The sequence below is a fragment of the Octopus bimaculoides genome, chromosome 4 (genome assembly GCF_046866305.1).
Source record: "Octopus bimaculoides isolate indiv1 chromosome 4, ASM4686630v1, whole genome shotgun sequence".
Lineage (NCBI taxonomy): Eukaryota > Metazoa > Mollusca > Cephalopoda > Octopoda > Octopodidae > Octopus > Octopus bimaculoides.
In genome coordinates, this window is record NC_142931.1 from 146,035,635 (window position 1) to 146,053,952 (window position 18,318).

Below are 18,318 nucleotides of genomic sequence, written 5' to 3' on the forward strand. Positions count from 1 at the left end.
TATACTTACATTGAGTTGGAAGTATCTTGGGAGATAGAACTAATGTCGTAAGTTTGAAAACTCTTCTTGGTAACATTACTAATTGGTACATTAGCTATAGACTGCTGATTATATCTTCTCTCATTAGAAACACCATCTAAAATGAAAACAGAAAGCTCGTTAAGCTGTTGTACATGAAGAGGCATTGTGTTGGAACCTTTTCTTCCATTCAGTATCTCACAAAGACAGAACTCTTGCAACAGGTATTTCAAAATATTCCAATACACATCATGCCCAATGCAGAGTGGGATCAAATCTTGAATGAAGAGATTTTGAAGGGAATTTCTTAATCACAAAATAAAACTAAATAATGATGATGATGAGATGGTGATGATGATGATGATGATAAAAAACTAGTATTTCTACATTCTGCCCCAGTGTGAAGAACTACAATGTCCACTGATGTAATTTGATCTCAGTACTGCACAGTGATTAGTAGAGTTGACAGAAGAGTCTGAGGAGTTCAGTTACAATCAAGAGTGAAGTACTTAGCATTACGGGGCCCCTGCGTTTTGCTCGAGGACAAGGAAGAGAGTGTGGCTGTCATCACTTGGGTTGTGAACAAGTGAATATGAAACGTAAAGTATTTCGTTTGAACTCTACTATTGCTTATATTTTCTATGATGTAAACAACTTATTTAGGCATAAGGCCAAAACTTCCCAAGGGAGGGGCACAGTCAATTGAATTGATTCCAAATATATGACTGCTGCTTATTTTATCAAACCCAGAGGAATGAGGGCAAAAGTTGATTCTAGCAAGATATGACATAAAAATCAGACAAGACTAAAGAAAAACAAAAAAATAAACAAAAAAAATCTCTTCAGCTTTCTACAGAGTTTGCCTTCCACTCACAAATGAAAGAAAAAATATAAATACACTTACTTTTATTTTCTGTTTGTAGATTTGTTGAAGTACTGGATGAAGGATTTTCAAATTTATTAAATAATTCAGCTAAATAGACATATACGTTAAGGGTGATAAATTCATTGCAGTACAGGAGGTCTTCATAGGTAAAATGAAAGCATTTCGGTGTAGACATGCAACGGTCACAGAAGTTCTTTATCAACCGCAAATTGAAAAGGCAATCAGCAATACTTGGGGATTTCTTTATTACAATATCTGCAAAATAAATTAAAACTAAATGTATTAGCCAATACAAAACGGTAACACACAGTATATAGGCAGTGGGGCAGGGCTGTACGAATTGGATTGTCTATGTTCAGTCTACTACAGGATGAAGTGGACTCAGTATGTTTTTTGATGCAGAGGTTGAGAATTTGAGCTTGAGATCATACTGGCTCGACATGGATTGGCAGAGGGATAGGTAAGTCTACTACAATCGACCCCGGGGCTCAACTGGTCTTTATTTTATTGTACCCCAAAAGGATGAAAGGCAAAGTCAGCCTTGGCAGGATTTGAGCTTAGAGCATGAGGACAAAGTCAGCCTTGGCAGGATTTGAGCTCAGAGCATAGGGACAGACAAAGTCAGCCTTGGCAGGATTTGAGCTCAGAGCATAGGGACAGACAAAGTCAGCCTTGGCAGGATTTGAGCTCAGAGCATAAGGATAATTGTAAGGATTATCACAGCAATGATCCTATAATATGATGGAGAAATGATTAAGTCAAAATCAACAGTTCTGAAGGATAAAGCAACTATTAAACACTTCTGAAAGAGGTGACAAAAGCATCAACATTTTTACGGAGTCTTTCAAGTGCTAACAAAGAAAAGAGATGAGAAAAGAGAGAAGTGACTAACATCACAAATGGACGTGAAACACATTTGCCTTACCTTGTAATCTTAAGCTATCTGAGCGGTAGAAGCTTATTAACACAGCCAGACTACATCCATCTCCAATATTACTCAATCCATTTAACACTGGTATCGTAGGATCACACTGCAAAGAAAATAATTCTCATGAAAGTTGGATCATTTTATACCATTCTCTCTCAAATTCAAACTGTACCAAACTGGAATCTATAAATGTAAATTTTAACGTAATTTTTTTAAATTAAAACAATATAATGTAATTAATACTAATAGAAAGTAATCTTTTAAATAGTCATTTACTCATTATAATGTGCATCACTGATAGGCCAGTGTATATACATTAAGTATGATACATAAATTGCTATTTTAATTTAAAACTGCCTCAATTGTGTACAGTGAGTGGCTTGAATAGTTTGTAAGTTTAAGTGGACAAGAATAAAGTCTATTTTCTCTATTTACATTTATCTTGCTGGTCAGTCATTAAATGGCCACCAGACCATGTGGCCATGACCACTAACTTCTCCTGTGAAGTATTTAGCCAATACATCTACTGACTTACGCTTTTTGGAGACAATGACCTTTGACCACTGCCCACCTTTCTTTGCAGTGTAACGAGATAACAATGAGTTATCTTCCCTTTACCCAACAATTCACATTTCCCCAGTTTCGAAAGGAACTTTGGGGTTACCATTCAAACAACCCTTTCAGCTGTTCCTGAGTTTTGTCAAATCCTACAGTTTAACAAATTAATACAAATTAAGCCAAGTTTCTTGCATCTTAATTTAGACAAAGAGCCAACCAGTAATTCCTCTTTATGTCATCAACAAAGCTGATGACAACATAGAGACTATTTAGGTTAATAAACAATCCATCACACAAGTTAAAACCACTTGCTTGCCCTTGAATTTCTTTAACAGGGGCCACTTTGCTGCAAATAATTGGAAGACATGACCTCTGGTCTGAAAATAACAAAATTATTAGAGTACTAACTATGGAAGACCAGTGGGATTATCATTCGTATGGACTTAAAGATTGGTCGCTATTTAGTATATGATTTAGTTATTGTAGATTTACTATTAATACCGATACAGATGTACATAGATTTATGTACATTATTTACATTTGACGGATGCATTACATAGATTGACCAGCTCATCAGGTGAATTTAAACCTAGTCAACCTCAATTTGGCAGGTATTCCAATTAACCAGAAAGCCAGCCAGTTGAGGAACGATGTAATCTATTATGATTACGTTAAATAAAAGTTCCTAGTGAAACAATTGTTGCACACTCCATTCATTTGTTTTTAGTTTATATATTACACACACACACACAATAAATTCAGTAGAGAATCCAAAAATAGGTAAATATATATAAATGAAGAGAGCCACTTACAAACTTCTGACCACCGAGGGCATCGTGGTGACTCTGGCTTTCCTTATGTAATAACTGTTGGACATAAAGGCAGACTTGATTCACCCATAATAATAATGCATCTTCTACAGTACTCAATATGTGTTGGGAGACATCAAGGTTAGTAAAGCAACTGAAATAGGAAAACATGTTAACAGCTCAGTGTGGTGGTCATCAAATATGGTCAGTCACATATTATAGTTTTACATTCCAAACAACAGTAATATTGGTAAATTCCTCCAAACTTTTTATTCTTTTCAAAATGAAAATAATGTCAATACATCGGCAGTGTACGTGATTGGAAATATGGTAATGGAAAGTCTATTTAGTCCCTACAAGTTCTCAACGTATAGAAGGAAGAAAACTTACCAAAGGCTGTGTACAATATGATCTATAGACACCAAAGTATTAATGTAGGCTTTCATTAAGACATCCAGGAAACTTAAGTGGGCTTTCTACAAATATAAAATTTTAAAAAATACATCAATAAATGAAAATGTAAACACACACACACACACACACACACACACACACACACACACACACACACACACACACACACAGAGAGAGAGAGAGTAGATATTGGTATTAAATTCCATTTTTAATAAAATCATCCATTGTCATCAATGATGACCAAGGACATCACATGGGATGATAGAGGGCAGGGTGTGTCCAGCTGAGGCCAATCAGTCCAATGTTTGCTCAGAAGGCTCTGCCGCAGGTCAGGCACCAGTGGTCTGTTGGGACTCAAGACAAGGTGTTGGCTCCAGACTTGCGCAGTTTGCATTTTCTTTGTGCCCCTGCAATCCCTTTTTGTTCGTGGAGGGCAGCACCTCTGTTGGTGAGGCTTTGCCAAACAGGGCAACACATAATCATCACCATTTTAATGTCCACTTCTTCCTGGCTAGCATGAACTGGAGAGACTTTTAGAGCATTATACAACTGGATACTCTTCCTGCCTCCAACCCTAGTTTATCAAGAAAGGTATTTCTTATTGCTCTGGTTTTCATATATTAAAGTCAACAAACCCACTGGGATAGGTAATGCTGTGCATAGTTAAACCCGTAGCAAATTACCACTGATAGAGTCACAACTGTTTGACCTACCCATTCTAGTGTCACATAAAAAGCACTGGTGCTGCTGGTGCCATGTAAAAAGCACCCAGTCCACTCTGTAAAGTGGTTGGTGTTAGGAAAGGCATTCAGCCATAGAAACTATACCAAAACAGATGACTGTTGGTGCAGCCCTCCAGCTTACCAGCTCCAGTCAAACATATCAGATTGGAGCCTACTGCAGCCTTCCGGCTTCCCAGTCCTCAGTCAAACCATCCAACCCACGCCAGCATGGAAAGCAGACGTTAAACGACAACATTGATGATGAAATTATTATTGCATGGAGAAGACTGTGAAATGGTCATAAACCAAGGATAACAAGTGGTTCAATAAATTTATTCACCTCTCAGACCTCTTGACTTTTTATGGTCCATATTGTGTGTGTGTGTGTGTGTGTATTGTCACAAGGGTGTGGGTGTTCCATATTACCCACCAGTATCTCATATCTTTCATTCTTATAACCTACGTGATGAGTTGCTGCGTATAAATGATGAACAACACATGTGAACAATTTTACAGAAACTTTATTCCATTCACCACACAGAATATTCTCTATGTTGGTCTTGAATTCAAAATACAACTGGAATTTTCCTTCCAGTATAAATACTGGAAGGAAAATTCTGTAGTTATTAGAAAATAATTGGTTAAGTAGGCTCTGTGAATACACTGTCATAACAGGAGACAACATCTCACTAGATTCATGATTGCAGAACTGTAACTGCTGTCCACCACTCTAAGAAGTCATTAGAATGACTCCAATGCAACAAAATGAGAATGCAGGTCACATGGTGGCAATTCGCCAAAAACTTTTGGCGCCTAAAGCATGCCTATTTATGAGCCTCATTAGGAGATGTTCTAGAACAGTGCTTCCCAAACTATCTGATGTGGTGTATGGATAATTTTTTTTTTTCTAATGTGCCAGGGACCAGTAAAAATTTCTTTGTGATATTAATTTATACCAGAAACAATATATATAACGAATATAATAAAAGTTGACAATTTTTTTTTTAATCTTATATTTATCTTGTAAACAAATAATACATCATCATCATCATCATCGTCGTTTAACGTCCGCTTTCCATGCTAGCATGGGTTGGACGGATTGACTGAGGACTGGCAAGCCAGGAGGCCGCACCAGGCTCCAATCTAATCTGGCAAAGTTTCTACAGCTGAATGCCCTTCCTAACACCAACCACCCCAAGAGTGCAGCAGATGCTTTTTACGTGCCACCGACACAGAAGCCAGTCAGGCGGCACTGGCATCAGCCATGTTCAGATGGTGCTTTTTATGTGCCACCAGCACAGGAGCCAGCTGGGGCAGGGGTGCTGACATTGAGCATGTTCGGATGGTGCTTTTTATGTGCCACCGACATGGGGAGCCAGTCAGGCGGCACTGGCAACGACCCACGCATGATTGGTGCTTATTGCATGCCACCAGCACAGGAGCCAGTCAGGCAGTAGTGGTATCAGCCATCTTAAATAAATGTTACTCAGATCACAAGCAGACAAAAGCGCTAAGAACTGGTGACAACGTTAACAGTGAATTAACAGCAGGCAGCCAGTTGGCAAAATCATTAGCATGCTGGGGAAAATGCTAAGCAATATATTGTCCATCTTTATGTTCTGAGTTCAAATTCCACCAAGGCTGACTCTGCTTTTTATCCTTTCAAAGTCAATAAAATAAATCTCATTCGAACTCTGGGATCGACTTAACCCCTTCTCTGAAATTGTTGGCCTTGTGCCAAAATTTGAAATCAATGTGAACGGTGAGTCAACAGGCACTAAATACATTTACTAAACATGCCAAAAGAGTTGCAAAGGTAACTTACCACTTTAAAGGGAGAAGTTTGTAATAAAACCGATTCTGTTATAGCCTGACCCTCATAATCACTGATGTAAAATCCCTTCCGAGACAGGGCCTGAAGTATACTGGAAAAACCTGGAAAGTAGAATAATTTTTCAGAGATTTAGAATAAGAAAAAACACTGTAAAATGATTGGTTATGGAAATGTTCAGAGCAATACAACAAAGTTGGATGAATTTTGTTAATTTATTTGAAATCTGAGGAAAACAGATTCATGTTAGGAATGATGGTAGTTCTTGGAAAAAAGGTGAAAGAACGGTTCTCACTGTATTTCTGAGTGTTGCACTGCATGTTAGAAGGGTCAGCAGCTAGACAGAAGGATATCTAGAATAGATTTGTTGGTCACAGTCATTCACCTGATGACCTGCAAACGAAAGGTCTGTTCTGCTCAATCAGAGATGATCCATGGCTAGACAGCAAAAACAGTGGAGAAATAAGATTGGAAAGAGACACGAAAAGAAATCAACTCCAGCCTGGGTCACACATTAATTCATTGTGACCAAATGAATTAATAACCATTCATTGCATTTAATCAAACATTTTATTTGTTAGTTTTCCCACAACCTGAAGGAATGCATTGGTCAGCAAACCAAGCAGCCAAGGAGTGAGTCACCATCTTTGGATAACTGCGTGTGTGTGTGTGTGTGTGTGTGTGTGTGTGTGTGTGTGTGCATGCACGTGCATGTGCATATGCATGTGTTATTTCACATCTATTTCCCCATGCTAGCTCCAGATTGCACAAGTCTTCTTCAGCAAGTCTCGCCACTCGTTGGAATGGCCTTTGATCTAGATGGAAAGCTTATCCTCTTGAGATCAGCCTCCACCATTTCTTCCCAAATCTTCATCAACTGCACCTTTCTTCCACTTCTTTACCCAACTATCAACTTCCAGACCGATACATACCAGCCCCCCCCCTTTGCACACCACATCCACTGCCGGCACTTTTTTCGTCCCCTTCAGTTCAATTGTGCTCCATCCCTCATACATACTAACATTGCATATCCAAGGGCAGGCTTGGCTTCAGGCTCACTCTCACAGCATGTCTTCCACAATAACCCCTGCTCAACTAAAGCCTTGTGAGTGAATTTAGTAGATGGAAACTGAAAGAAGCCCATCGCATGCGATGTGTGTGTGTGTTATTATCTCTTTGCTTTGGCTTCATGTGATGGCCGTAAATGAGTGCCACCAGCATTCAAGCAGTATCCTTCATTTCCAATCTTTCAAAGAAAGATATCTTGTCATGAAGGAATATTACCTTACAGGCAGGGGTTGGTGACAGGAAAGGCATCCAGCTATACAAGAAAATAACCAATTAAACTAGTGTTGTCAAAAGTAGCTTCTTGTTTGTTCTGCCCAAATTACACAAACAATCCCTTATCACTGTTGCTATCTACAGAGAACCTGAATTGGTGCACAGGAAACCAGTAAACAATGACACTGATATTGCTTGCAAAATACAGGATATGACATCGGCAAACACTGTTTTGATAGCAGACACACCTGTAGACTTGTGAGAGGTCTAGCCAGAAGGCACACACACACATACATTATTCAGTGTTAAAGCTTTACAGGCCACCCCTTGCAGACCAATTAGAAGATTTAGTTAATGAAATAGGGACCTGGGTTGTGACATAAAAGGAAATAGCATGATTAACTGGCATGGCCAACTTGAATAATTAACCCATTTTCATGGTCAAACTTGGTGGTGGTGAGGTCTTAGACTTCTTATGTCGTCCTTATTACATTTACATATTTGACAAGAAGTCTTCGCACTATTTCTGCTGTTGTCATAGCTCTGACTACCACCACCAACTTTAGTCTCTCCCTCCCTGACCTTCTCCTCGGAATTTACAAAGCACAACCTCTTGACACTCCAAACCCCCAACTATATAAACAGTCACACAAACCCCAAAAAACATTTACATGCAACAGCCTTCCCTCGTACCTTGCCCCCACTCTGCAATAAACACACACACACACACACACACACACACACACACACACACACACAGTGAAACTTTGTTTGCTCACATTTTAGAGTCAAGAGTGCCAGATAATCTCTATCTACAAACACAGATTTATCGTTGAACATTCCAAATCTGATAAAAACTGTGCCAATGTATATTTGCTTTAATTTCTGAGTCGGACAGAAACAAAGATTCACAAGTTCTCGCTAAAGCCATAAATTTACCTTGAAACTTTGTGGGTTTTAATTATTTACCAAAGAGTGGGGGTAGGGTGGGAGGGACTCGCAATTTTATTCTTTTGCTCGTTTCAGTCATTAGACTGCAGCCAGGCAGGGGCAACACCTTGAAGAATTTTTTTTAGTCAAACAGATCGACCCCTGTACTGATTTTCTTTTTGTTTATTTTTTAAAGCCATTTTTTAAGTACTTATTCTGTCAGGCTCTTTTGTCAAACTGCCAAGTTACAGGGATGTAAACACACCAACACCATTTGTCAAGTGGTGGTGGGGAATAAACACAGACATAAACACACACACACACACACACACACACACACGATGAGTCTATTTCAGCTCCTGTCCATCAAATCCACTCATCAAAGCTTTGATAATGTTACAAATAATAGGCTTCCAAACAATTTCCATCCACCAAATTCACTCACAAGGCATTGTTGAGTCCCCTGCTATAATACAAGACCCTTACTCAAGGTGCCACACTGTGTGAGAGAACCCAAACCCATGTGCATGCAAAGTGGATTTCTTGATCATGTATGTGCCTGTTCAGCTTAATACATTGCCATATGGCCCTTGGGTACCGTAAGCTTCTAGTGCATGCATTCAAAGCAGGCCCTTGGTTTCTGCCCTGCCTACATTTTCCAGTAGATATTGACTGACAGATTTTCAATTAGGGATCATTATTTCCTTTGCCTCTGTACATTTTGCCTCATCGACAGGCGTTTAGTCATAGCATTAACTACATCATTCTTACCACTGTCTCGCTTCTTGCAGAATAATTTATAAACAATGTTTCGGCTGATATACCCTCCAGCCTTCATCAGGTGTCTTGGGAAATTTCGAACCTGGGTTCTCAGTCCTAAGGTATTTTTCATTGTTATTATAATTATAATAATAATAATAATAATAACATTGAAAAATACCTTAGGACTGAGAACACCTGATGAAGGCTGGAAGGTATATCAGCTGAAACGTTGTGTTAACAACAAAAAAGATGAGGACAAATATTCATCAAATGTAAATAATTCCTCATCTCTTAAATATAGAACTGTATTAATTTATAAAATCTGTTTAAAAAGAACCAAAATGTATAAAATAAAATGAAAAATGGAAATAACGACATAGGTGTAGCCATGGTTGTGTGGTTAAGAAACTCATTTTGCAACCATGTGGTTTCAGGTTCAGTCCCACTGCACAGTAACTTAGACAAGTGTTTTCTACTAAAGCCATGGGCCAACCCAATGCCTTGTGAAGAAATTTGGTTGGCTGGAACCATGTTGAAACTGTGCTGAAATCTGTATATTCTTTTATTTGTTTCAGTCATTTGACTGCGGCCATGCTGGAGCACCACCTTAAGGGGTTTTAGTCAAACAAATCGACCCCACAACTTATTCTTTGTAAGCCTAGTACTTACTCTTTCAGTCTCCTTTGCTGAACGACTAAGTTACGGGGACATAAACACACCAACATAGGTTGTCAAGCGATGTTGGGGGGACAAACACACAAACGACGGGCTTCTTTCAGTTTCCGTCTACCAAATCCACTCACAAGGCTTTAGTCAGCCCAAAGCTATAGTAGAAGACACTTGCCCAAGGTGCCACGCAGTGGGACTGAATCCCATCATTCCCTCCAATCCATTCTTGAATTATTCCAATATATGAATATTAAATTAAAACAGATTTTAACCGAGCAAAATCAACAGCAGATTGTTGTAGAGAACTATGGACCTTTTTACTTGTTGTAATAACAAGTAAAGCAGGGCAAACAATACCAGTGTCCGTGTTACCCTGCTATCTATGTACCATTCCATCAGAGAAAACGTATAAAAGGCGCTCTTGAAACTGACGGTGGGAGCCATCTTGAAGGAAGACTAAGTAAAAACGAGGGTTGCGTTGAAGCTCCATTATACAGCTCTTGCCTTTAAATCCACTGAAGGAGACATTGCTGGTACGCAACTACCTGTAGAAGTATAGGAATTCCATTGGAAGTTCAGTAATGAGTTAACCATAAACTTATAGGATCTAAAAAGGACCGACACCTTATACACACCACACATACACAATAATCATCTAACACTAACGCATGTGTGTGTGTGTGTGTGCGTGCGTGCGTGTAGAGAGAGAGAGAGAGAGAGAGAGAGAGAGAGAGATAGAGAGAGAAAGATAGAGAGAGGTTACAAAGCAAGTTCCTTAGTCACACAACCTTGCAAATTGGGTAAATGATGTCAGAATTATTTTGTTGCCACCCTGTAAATGACAACTCCAGAGGGTGTATATATGTTTAAATATCAACCAGTAACAACTAACTACAGCTACAACAACAACAACATCATCATCATCATCAACAGCAGGCAGTGAATATCAAAGCAAGGAAGTGAGACGAACCAGGAGAAAGTAGAAGTTTTGAAACAACTCAGAAGACAGACGCAGCAAATTGTTTCGAATGTTTTCGCAAGGATTGAAACAGTTCTTCTCCGTTTCAATGTTGGAACCATTCATTGCAGGTCCCCCGTCCAAGAAATGAAAGACTGGTCACACAGCTGCATGATTAAGTCTGCAACCCTAGGCTGACCAAACCTTTCTGAGTAGATGAGTGAATGGAAACTGAAAGAAGCCCATCGTGTGTGTGTGTGTGTGCATGTTCATATGAGGAGGTGGGGTACTTGATTAAATCTGCACTCCAGCAAAAAAGGTAAAATGGCTAAGCTATGACCCATGATGTTGCTTTCATTTACTCTGTCAACAGGTTGTCTGCTGGTTTCATGCTTTTGAAGACATGGAATAAGATATCCCTTAACTGAAAAACATGTAAGGGTTAATGACAGGAGGGGCATCAAGCTGTAAAACAATATCTTAATAATATATTCATCTAACTCATACTAGCATGGGAAAATGGACATAAAAAAAGAACAAATGACCAAGACAATCACCACCAACATCATTATTGTTGTTGTTTAGCGTTCATATTCCATGATGGCATGGGTGGAATGGTTCGATAGGATCTGATTAAGCCATGGTTGTATTGGTTTCCAATGCTTGCTTTAGCAACCAGATGTCCTTCTCTCCTAAAACAAAGCACATGACAAAATGTATTGAGTGCTCTACTCACAGCACCAGCACTAGTGAGGTCACCAAGGAATCAGGTTCAACAGATTGACCCAATGCCAAAGATTTTGAGCTCGGATGATGATGATAGATCAGTGCTTAAGTCTAAATTATGCAACATAAACTGCATGTCACAGCTGCAGGTTCAATTCAAGCCAAGGTTGACTGAATATTTCCTCTCTATCAAGAAATGAAATACATATCAGTCACTAAATGAGAGACAATTTGGGTCGTCTAGTATTTTGTATTTGTGGGTCAGCATCACATATTCAGCTGACCACACCCATTTTAAATATCTTCTATTTAACCAGAGCTGATTGAGGAGACAAACAACAACAATGACAATAATTGCACTAATTGTAGTAATTTAGATTAGACACAGATTAGGGAGAATTTTCTCTTAATTAGCTTTGGAGAGCAGAGAGAAGTTTGCCATGACCTTCATAGATTTTTCTCAGACTAGTGAAATCAATGTGGTTCATGATTTAACTTGTGTCTGTCGTTTCAAGAATTTAGCTAAACATGGCCTGAGAAGATGTTCCTAAGAGCTGCAGTCCAGGATTGGGAAGAATGCTTAATAATGAGGTTTGGCAGGGCAGGATGAGATGATTGGGTGTGGACGTTTGGACGTTAATGATCTGGTATGGCTGACTGGACATCCTGCCTGTTTAGGCAACAGTACGTTTTAGGCACTGGGGACATACACATACACACATGCATGTGTGCAGAGAGAGACAGAGACATTACACATACATACAAACATAACTAGATGCTCACACATATAAAACAGAGTGACAGACAGAGACATTAAAAGAAAAACATTAAAGCAGCAATGCCAAATAGTTGGCGCCAAAACGTCTCATACCTTTGACAGGGTGAGAATTGTATGGAACATGAATATAAAAGAGACAACTAAATTGAGTGAGTTTGAGCAGGGATAGGTAGACAGGCACAGGAGTGGCTGTGTGGTAAGTAGCTTGCTTACTAACCACATGGTTCTGGGTTCAGTCCCACTGTGTGACACCTTGGGCAAGTGTCTTCTACTATAGCCTCGAGCTGACCAAAGCCTTGTGAGTGGATTTGGTAGACGGAAACTGAAAGAAGCCCGTCGTATATATGTATATACCCCAGTACTCAACAGGTACTAAATTTACTGACCCTGAAAGGATGAAAGACAAAGTCGACCTTGGCAGAATTTGAACTCAGAACGTAAAGTCATATACGGTAACCCGACTGACGTATTGATCAGATGTGCGTAGAGCAACAAACAGAAACCACATCAAACTGCACTAAACTATATGTGAACTTATTTACATTTGACGAATATTTGTCCTCATCTTGTTTGTTGTTAACACAACATTTCAGCTGACATACCCTCCAGCCTTCATCGGGTGTCTTGGGGAAATTTCAAACCTGGGTTCACATTCCTAAAGTATTTTTCATTGTTGTTGTTGTTGTTGTTGTTGTTGTTGCTGTTGCTGTTGCTGTTGTTGTTGTTGTTGTTGTTGTTGTTGTTCAGGTCACTGCTTGGAATTGAACTCAAAAGGCTAAGAATTGAACTCTGAATCTTGGGGTTAGTAGCTCGCGTTCTTAACCACAACAGTTCAAATTCTGCCAAAGTCAACTTTCGTTGTTCCAGGGTCAATAAATTTAAGGGGAGGGGTAAGTTGAATACATTGACCCCAGTGCTCAACGGGCCCTACTTTTATCAACCCTTAAATCTGCTGGCCTTGTGCCAAATTTTAAAACAAGTATGTAATGTTCCCTTTCTTTTTCAAGGCAATTTAAGAGCAATTTGAGGTAGATTTAGCTGCTAATTCTTGCAGAGCAAGTAACCATATTAAGGTTCTGTTTTTATTTAGTCACAATTTATCTTGAGAGAGAAGAACTATGATCAAATGTATCTGAGACATAATCACTCCCATTTTATTTTGGTTGACATAGTACATCTTGGATTATATTATCTAGTGTGCCCTTCCTCTTTTTAAGGCTCCGTCCCTTGTCTTATCATAAGTCAGTATTCAGTGAATGTGAAGAGATAAACAGTGATTCAAATATGGAAAACGGTAATAAAATGCTGAGTTTTAACCGAGGTACTGAATGGTAGCCGAATAGACATGCTGGAGAAATAGACTGAAAGGTATCTGGGATGAGGAAGTAGATTAAAGGATGTTTAGACGATGGGGGCCGAAAGTTAAACATATCTTTGACATGTAGACTTGTTAAACATAAGTAAATGTGAAAAATGTTTACCAACACACACACACGGAATCCATTTCTCATGAAATTATATGTAATACCCAACTAGAACCCAAACTAAACACTAGCCTAATATGCGCAACTCACTAAACAATCTTTCTCCAAGGGGACCAATCCCCACCCTCAACCCACACTGCCACCCTAATTCCTTAATCATTAACTACCAATTCAAATCTGATTGGAACTTCAGTCATCCACATCTACAAACTAAGGAGGATATCGAAACCAGAAAGTCAACATCACTGATGACAGGAGTCAATGAAGGAAAGGAGTCTATTTGGTAGCCCAAGCTGCAAGAAAGAATAAAAGCAGTCACTGCCTACCATCTTGTAAAAGAACACACTGGATGATACAGTAGAATGTACCCTGTTCTGGAATGAAAGGTAGGATGTACACAATGCAACAGCCTTTCATGATGTAATTGACTACTCAATCAGCACTGACTTGAGGCTACACAACACTCAATGTATGAAATGTACACTTCACTTTAAAGGCTCAGAGGAAACTCTAAGTGATGCATAAACACTCAGCTCTGTGCACTGCTTCATACGGCAGAAACAGTTGTAAGCTAATGAAGTTGATTCTGTAATTCTTGTTTCTTGTCATTAATTTTGCATGTGTGTGTGTGTGGCGGGGGGGTCAAGTCAGTTCCTTGCTGCACTAAATTTCGCCTGTGGGTGCACAGGGGCTTGATGTGAACAGTGCCTCCACATTCCTACTATGATACCAAGAGCTCTTTCTTCCAGCAGACAACACTAAACAGATGTGTGTGTGTGTGTGTGTGTGTGTGTGTGTGTGTGTGTGTGTGTGTGTGTGTGTGTGTGTGTGTGTGTGTGTGTGTGTGTGTGTGTGTGTGTGTGCGCGCGCGCGCACGTACACTCGTGCCATGCAGACAAAAGCAGTAGATGCCATGGCAATGTCTGAAAGCAAAATTACATGAAGTTCTGGTGCCATACTTACTATTTAAGGATCCTGAATATTCAAGGAATATGTTATTGCAAGCAAGAATGTAAATTTCTCCTGATGATAATTTGAGTACTAATTGAGGTTTTAGAAGGCACAAGCCCTACAAGAAAACATTAAAAAAAACACATTAGAACAAAGAATTTTATCAACTTACAAAACATGTTAGAATGAAAACAGAGTTTAAAGTCAAGTTTTTAAATAATAGGTTTTCAAACAAAAATATCAGTGTCTTAATTTTTTTTTCTTTTGGGGAAGCAGCTAAACTTCTCAGAAACTGTTGCGTCAACATCACTAAGGCCAGTTGTGGTGCCGATCACAGAAGCAGCAAAGCAGGGAGGGTTTTGTTAGAAATCCCTGTTCCCTGGGAGGACCAGATCAAGGAGACAAATGAGAATAAGTGGAGGAAATATAGACTGAGCTGGTGGAGTTTTTACTACAGCAATGGATGGTTAGCAAGGTGTGATCCTGTCATGGTTGAATGTAGAGTTTTTGCAGGCCAGCTTAGCATCACAGGGGTTCAGCCCGTAAGCAGGAGACCATCGGGTTGGCTGTGGAGGAGCAGAGGTTGCCTCAGAGTAGCTGTAGATTAGGTGTGATCATGTAGGTGTAGATCAGGAGGGGGTATTGATACCAAGGGTAGTGCTAACGAGACACAAGCAGGAGCCTGATCAATCAACTTTGGCCGGGGTCACCTGGATGAGGGTGTCTGACGTTGAAGGACCTCAAACACCTAATGACCCCAGGAAACATCACTGACAATGCATCCCGAAGCACCACACTATGACATATAAAAATAAAAAGTTTATTACAATTTATTAAATTTAAAGAATGGATGGAAGAGCAAATTTACATTAATAAAATATATACAGTGATACCTCGCAGTACAGGTTCAATTCATTACATAACTGAGCTCATCTTACGATTTACTCATTCTACAAATCAATTTTCCCCCAAAAGCACCATCCGAGCATGATCGCTGCCAGGGCCACTGACTGGCTCCCGTGCCAGTGGTACGTAAAAAGCACCATTCAAGCATGGTTGTTGCCAGTGTCGCCAGACTGGTTCCTGTGGAGGTGGCACGTAAAAAATACCTTTTGAGCATGGTCATTGCCAGTACCGCCTGACTGGCCCTTGCGCTGGTGGCATGTAAAAGCACTCACTGCACTCTCGGAGTGGTTGGCGTTAGGAAGGGCATCCAGCTGTAGAAAGTTTGCCAGATCAGACTGGAACCTGGTGCAGCCTTCTGGCTCGCCAGTCCTCAGTCAAACCGTCCAACCCATGCCAGTATCAAAAGCAGACGTTAAACGATGATGATGATGATAATTAATCCGTTCCAGCCCCACAAAACTACTCAGAGATAATTTTTTATGGGTTTTAAAACAGAAAAGGTGTAGTTACAAGCGAAATGACAATTATAAAAAGGAGAATGCAAAAGAAATATGGAAACTGGTTTTATTAACTGAATTACTTTAAAGATGGGACGATTTGTGTGCTCGTACTGCGGATTTCCGCTCGTACTTCAAGACAAAAATTCGCACGAGTCTCAGCTCATACAGCAAATTACTCGTACAATGGGGCACTCGTACTGCGAGGTTCTGTTGTATTTAGTTAAAAGTAGTTAACAAAAATAAAAAATAAAAAAGATAACATTCCACAATTTGATTCAAATATAAATCTTATGAAATGACAAACACAGGTGCAGGAATGGCCGTGTGGTTAAGAAGGTTGCTTAACAACCACCTGGTCCCAGGGTTGATGCCAAAGAGCTGGATGAAGTGCTTTCTACTCTCATTCCAACACAACGAATGCAAACTGAAACTGTATCAAACCAGCCATATGAGTAGGTGGGCACATGTATGCATGAATACTGGTTTCAAATTTTGACACAAGGCCAGCAATTTATGGGGGATGGGGGTAAGTCAGTTACATCGCCCCTAGTGCTCAGCTGGTAAAAGACAAAAGGCAAAGTCAACCTCAGCAGAATCTGAACCCAGAACGTTAAAGGCAAATGAAATGCTACAAAGCATTTTGCCCGGTGGGCCAATGATTCTGTCGGCTCCCCACCTTAGGGTGCATGAATATCTATTTCTTTATTGCCCACAGGGGGCTAAACATAGAGGGGACAAAAAAGGACAGACAAAGGGATTAAGTCAAGTACATCAACCCCAGTGCGTAACTGGTACTTATTTAATCGACCCCGAAAGGATGAAAGGCAAAGTCGACCTTGGTGGAATTTGAACTCAGAACCTGAAGGTAGACGAAATACCACTAAGCATTTTGCCCGGCGTGCTAATGATTCTGCCAGCTCGCTGCCCGAAATGCATGAATATTGATACTGTGCCTATCATCATGTAAGCATATCTGTGACATGTCAGCATTATGACCAGTGACTCTGCACTTTCAAAGTCTTGTAGAATATTTTAAAAAAAACCCTTTCCTGCCAGAAACAGTGAGGGTTGGTGACAAGAAGAGCATCCAGGATTAAAACCCCTTGTCTCAAATCCTTCCTCCAACCCCTGTGGTTGGCACCTAAATCATAATAGCATGGGAAGGAAAACAGATTTAAATTAACAAACACCACAAAATAAACATGAGAGAAGCTTTTGACTTACTTGGGCATTTTCATAAAATAGTTCTAAGAAGTCATGTGGAATACAGTCCGCATAAGCCTTTTCTAGTATCCAGGAAAGAGACAGACGTAGCTTCGCCTAAAATATAAAAATATAGACATATTAAAAATTAGTATAGAAGTTCAAAATACACGTACAATTCCTATATATAAACATTAAAGCTTTGTCACTTCTATGTATGTATGTTTTATATGCAAGTTATTCAGCAACTTCACTAGTGCTGGCGGCAGGGAAAAAAGCCCCAGTACACCCTGTCAAGAGATTGCTGTTAGGAAGCGCATCCAGCTGCAGAAACCAACCTAAAGCTGCACTGGGGTGCAACATGAGCATTTTCTATCAAAGCCTTCAGTTGACCAATGCCTTTATGAGTAGAATTTACTGCATGGAAACTGTGAAAGACTGGGGAGGGGAGGGGGGTTGCATGGGTATAACTACACTGTGGTATTTATGTGGATAGAGAGGGTAAGTCTAGTTAAGTTAGCCTTCTGATTAAAATGAGTGTTAATTGCTAGTTCACTAGAGAACATCCAACCTACCCATACAAAACTGAAAAAATAGACATGGTGATGAAGATGGTGATGATACATTACAAAATATGTTTTTTCTTTAAAAAACAATATTATTCTAAAATTAAAAAATTCCAAAATATGTTTTGCTGTTTGAAGAATGTAAGTTACCAAAACATAACCTATTTGGATTCACTGGAATTCTTCAAGAGATTTTTGGCAGATATTTTGAATATTGTAAAATGTTTCGAAACATGTATTACTCAGACAAGTTCATCTCAGGATTTATTTACCAATTCCTAGCATCCATTTCACTTAGTGATCTTTCTCTCTCTCTCTCTTATTCCCAATAAATGTTAATAAAAGCCCAACAAACCCATTGAAAAGGGCAAAAACTGCCAAAACCAGAAAGAACTAAAGCACCTGCCAATAAAACATAAGCAAGTTGGGTAAAGAGAA

General features: G+C 39.5%; 1 protein-coding gene across 23 annotated transcripts in view; it reads right to left on the reverse strand.

The window, feature by feature from the left end:
• Nucleotides 1-18,318, reverse strand: part of LOC106869997 (uncharacterized) — a 178,119-nt gene that overhangs the window by 65,222 nt on the left and 94,579 nt on the right. For all 23 annotated transcript variants that reach the window (XM_089351683.1, XM_089351678.1, XM_089351682.1 and 20 more), the window contains exons 2-9: nucleotides 17,336-17,431; nucleotides 14,718-14,823; nucleotides 6,161-6,270; nucleotides 3,590-3,675; nucleotides 3,203-3,353; nucleotides 1,830-1,935; nucleotides 923-1,159; nucleotides 10-136 (exon numbers count right to left, since the gene is read on the reverse strand). In XM_089351683.1, coding sequence (XP_089207809.1) covers nucleotides 10-136; nucleotides 923-1,159; nucleotides 1,830-1,935; nucleotides 3,203-3,353; nucleotides 3,590-3,645 — 677 coding nt within the window. In that variant the 5' untranslated portion in view covers nucleotides 3,646-3,675; nucleotides 6,161-6,270; nucleotides 14,718-14,823; nucleotides 17,336-17,431. The remainder of the gene's footprint in view (nucleotides 1-9; nucleotides 137-922; nucleotides 1,160-1,829; nucleotides 1,936-3,202; nucleotides 3,354-3,589; nucleotides 3,676-6,160; nucleotides 6,271-14,717; nucleotides 14,824-17,335; nucleotides 17,432-18,318) is intronic.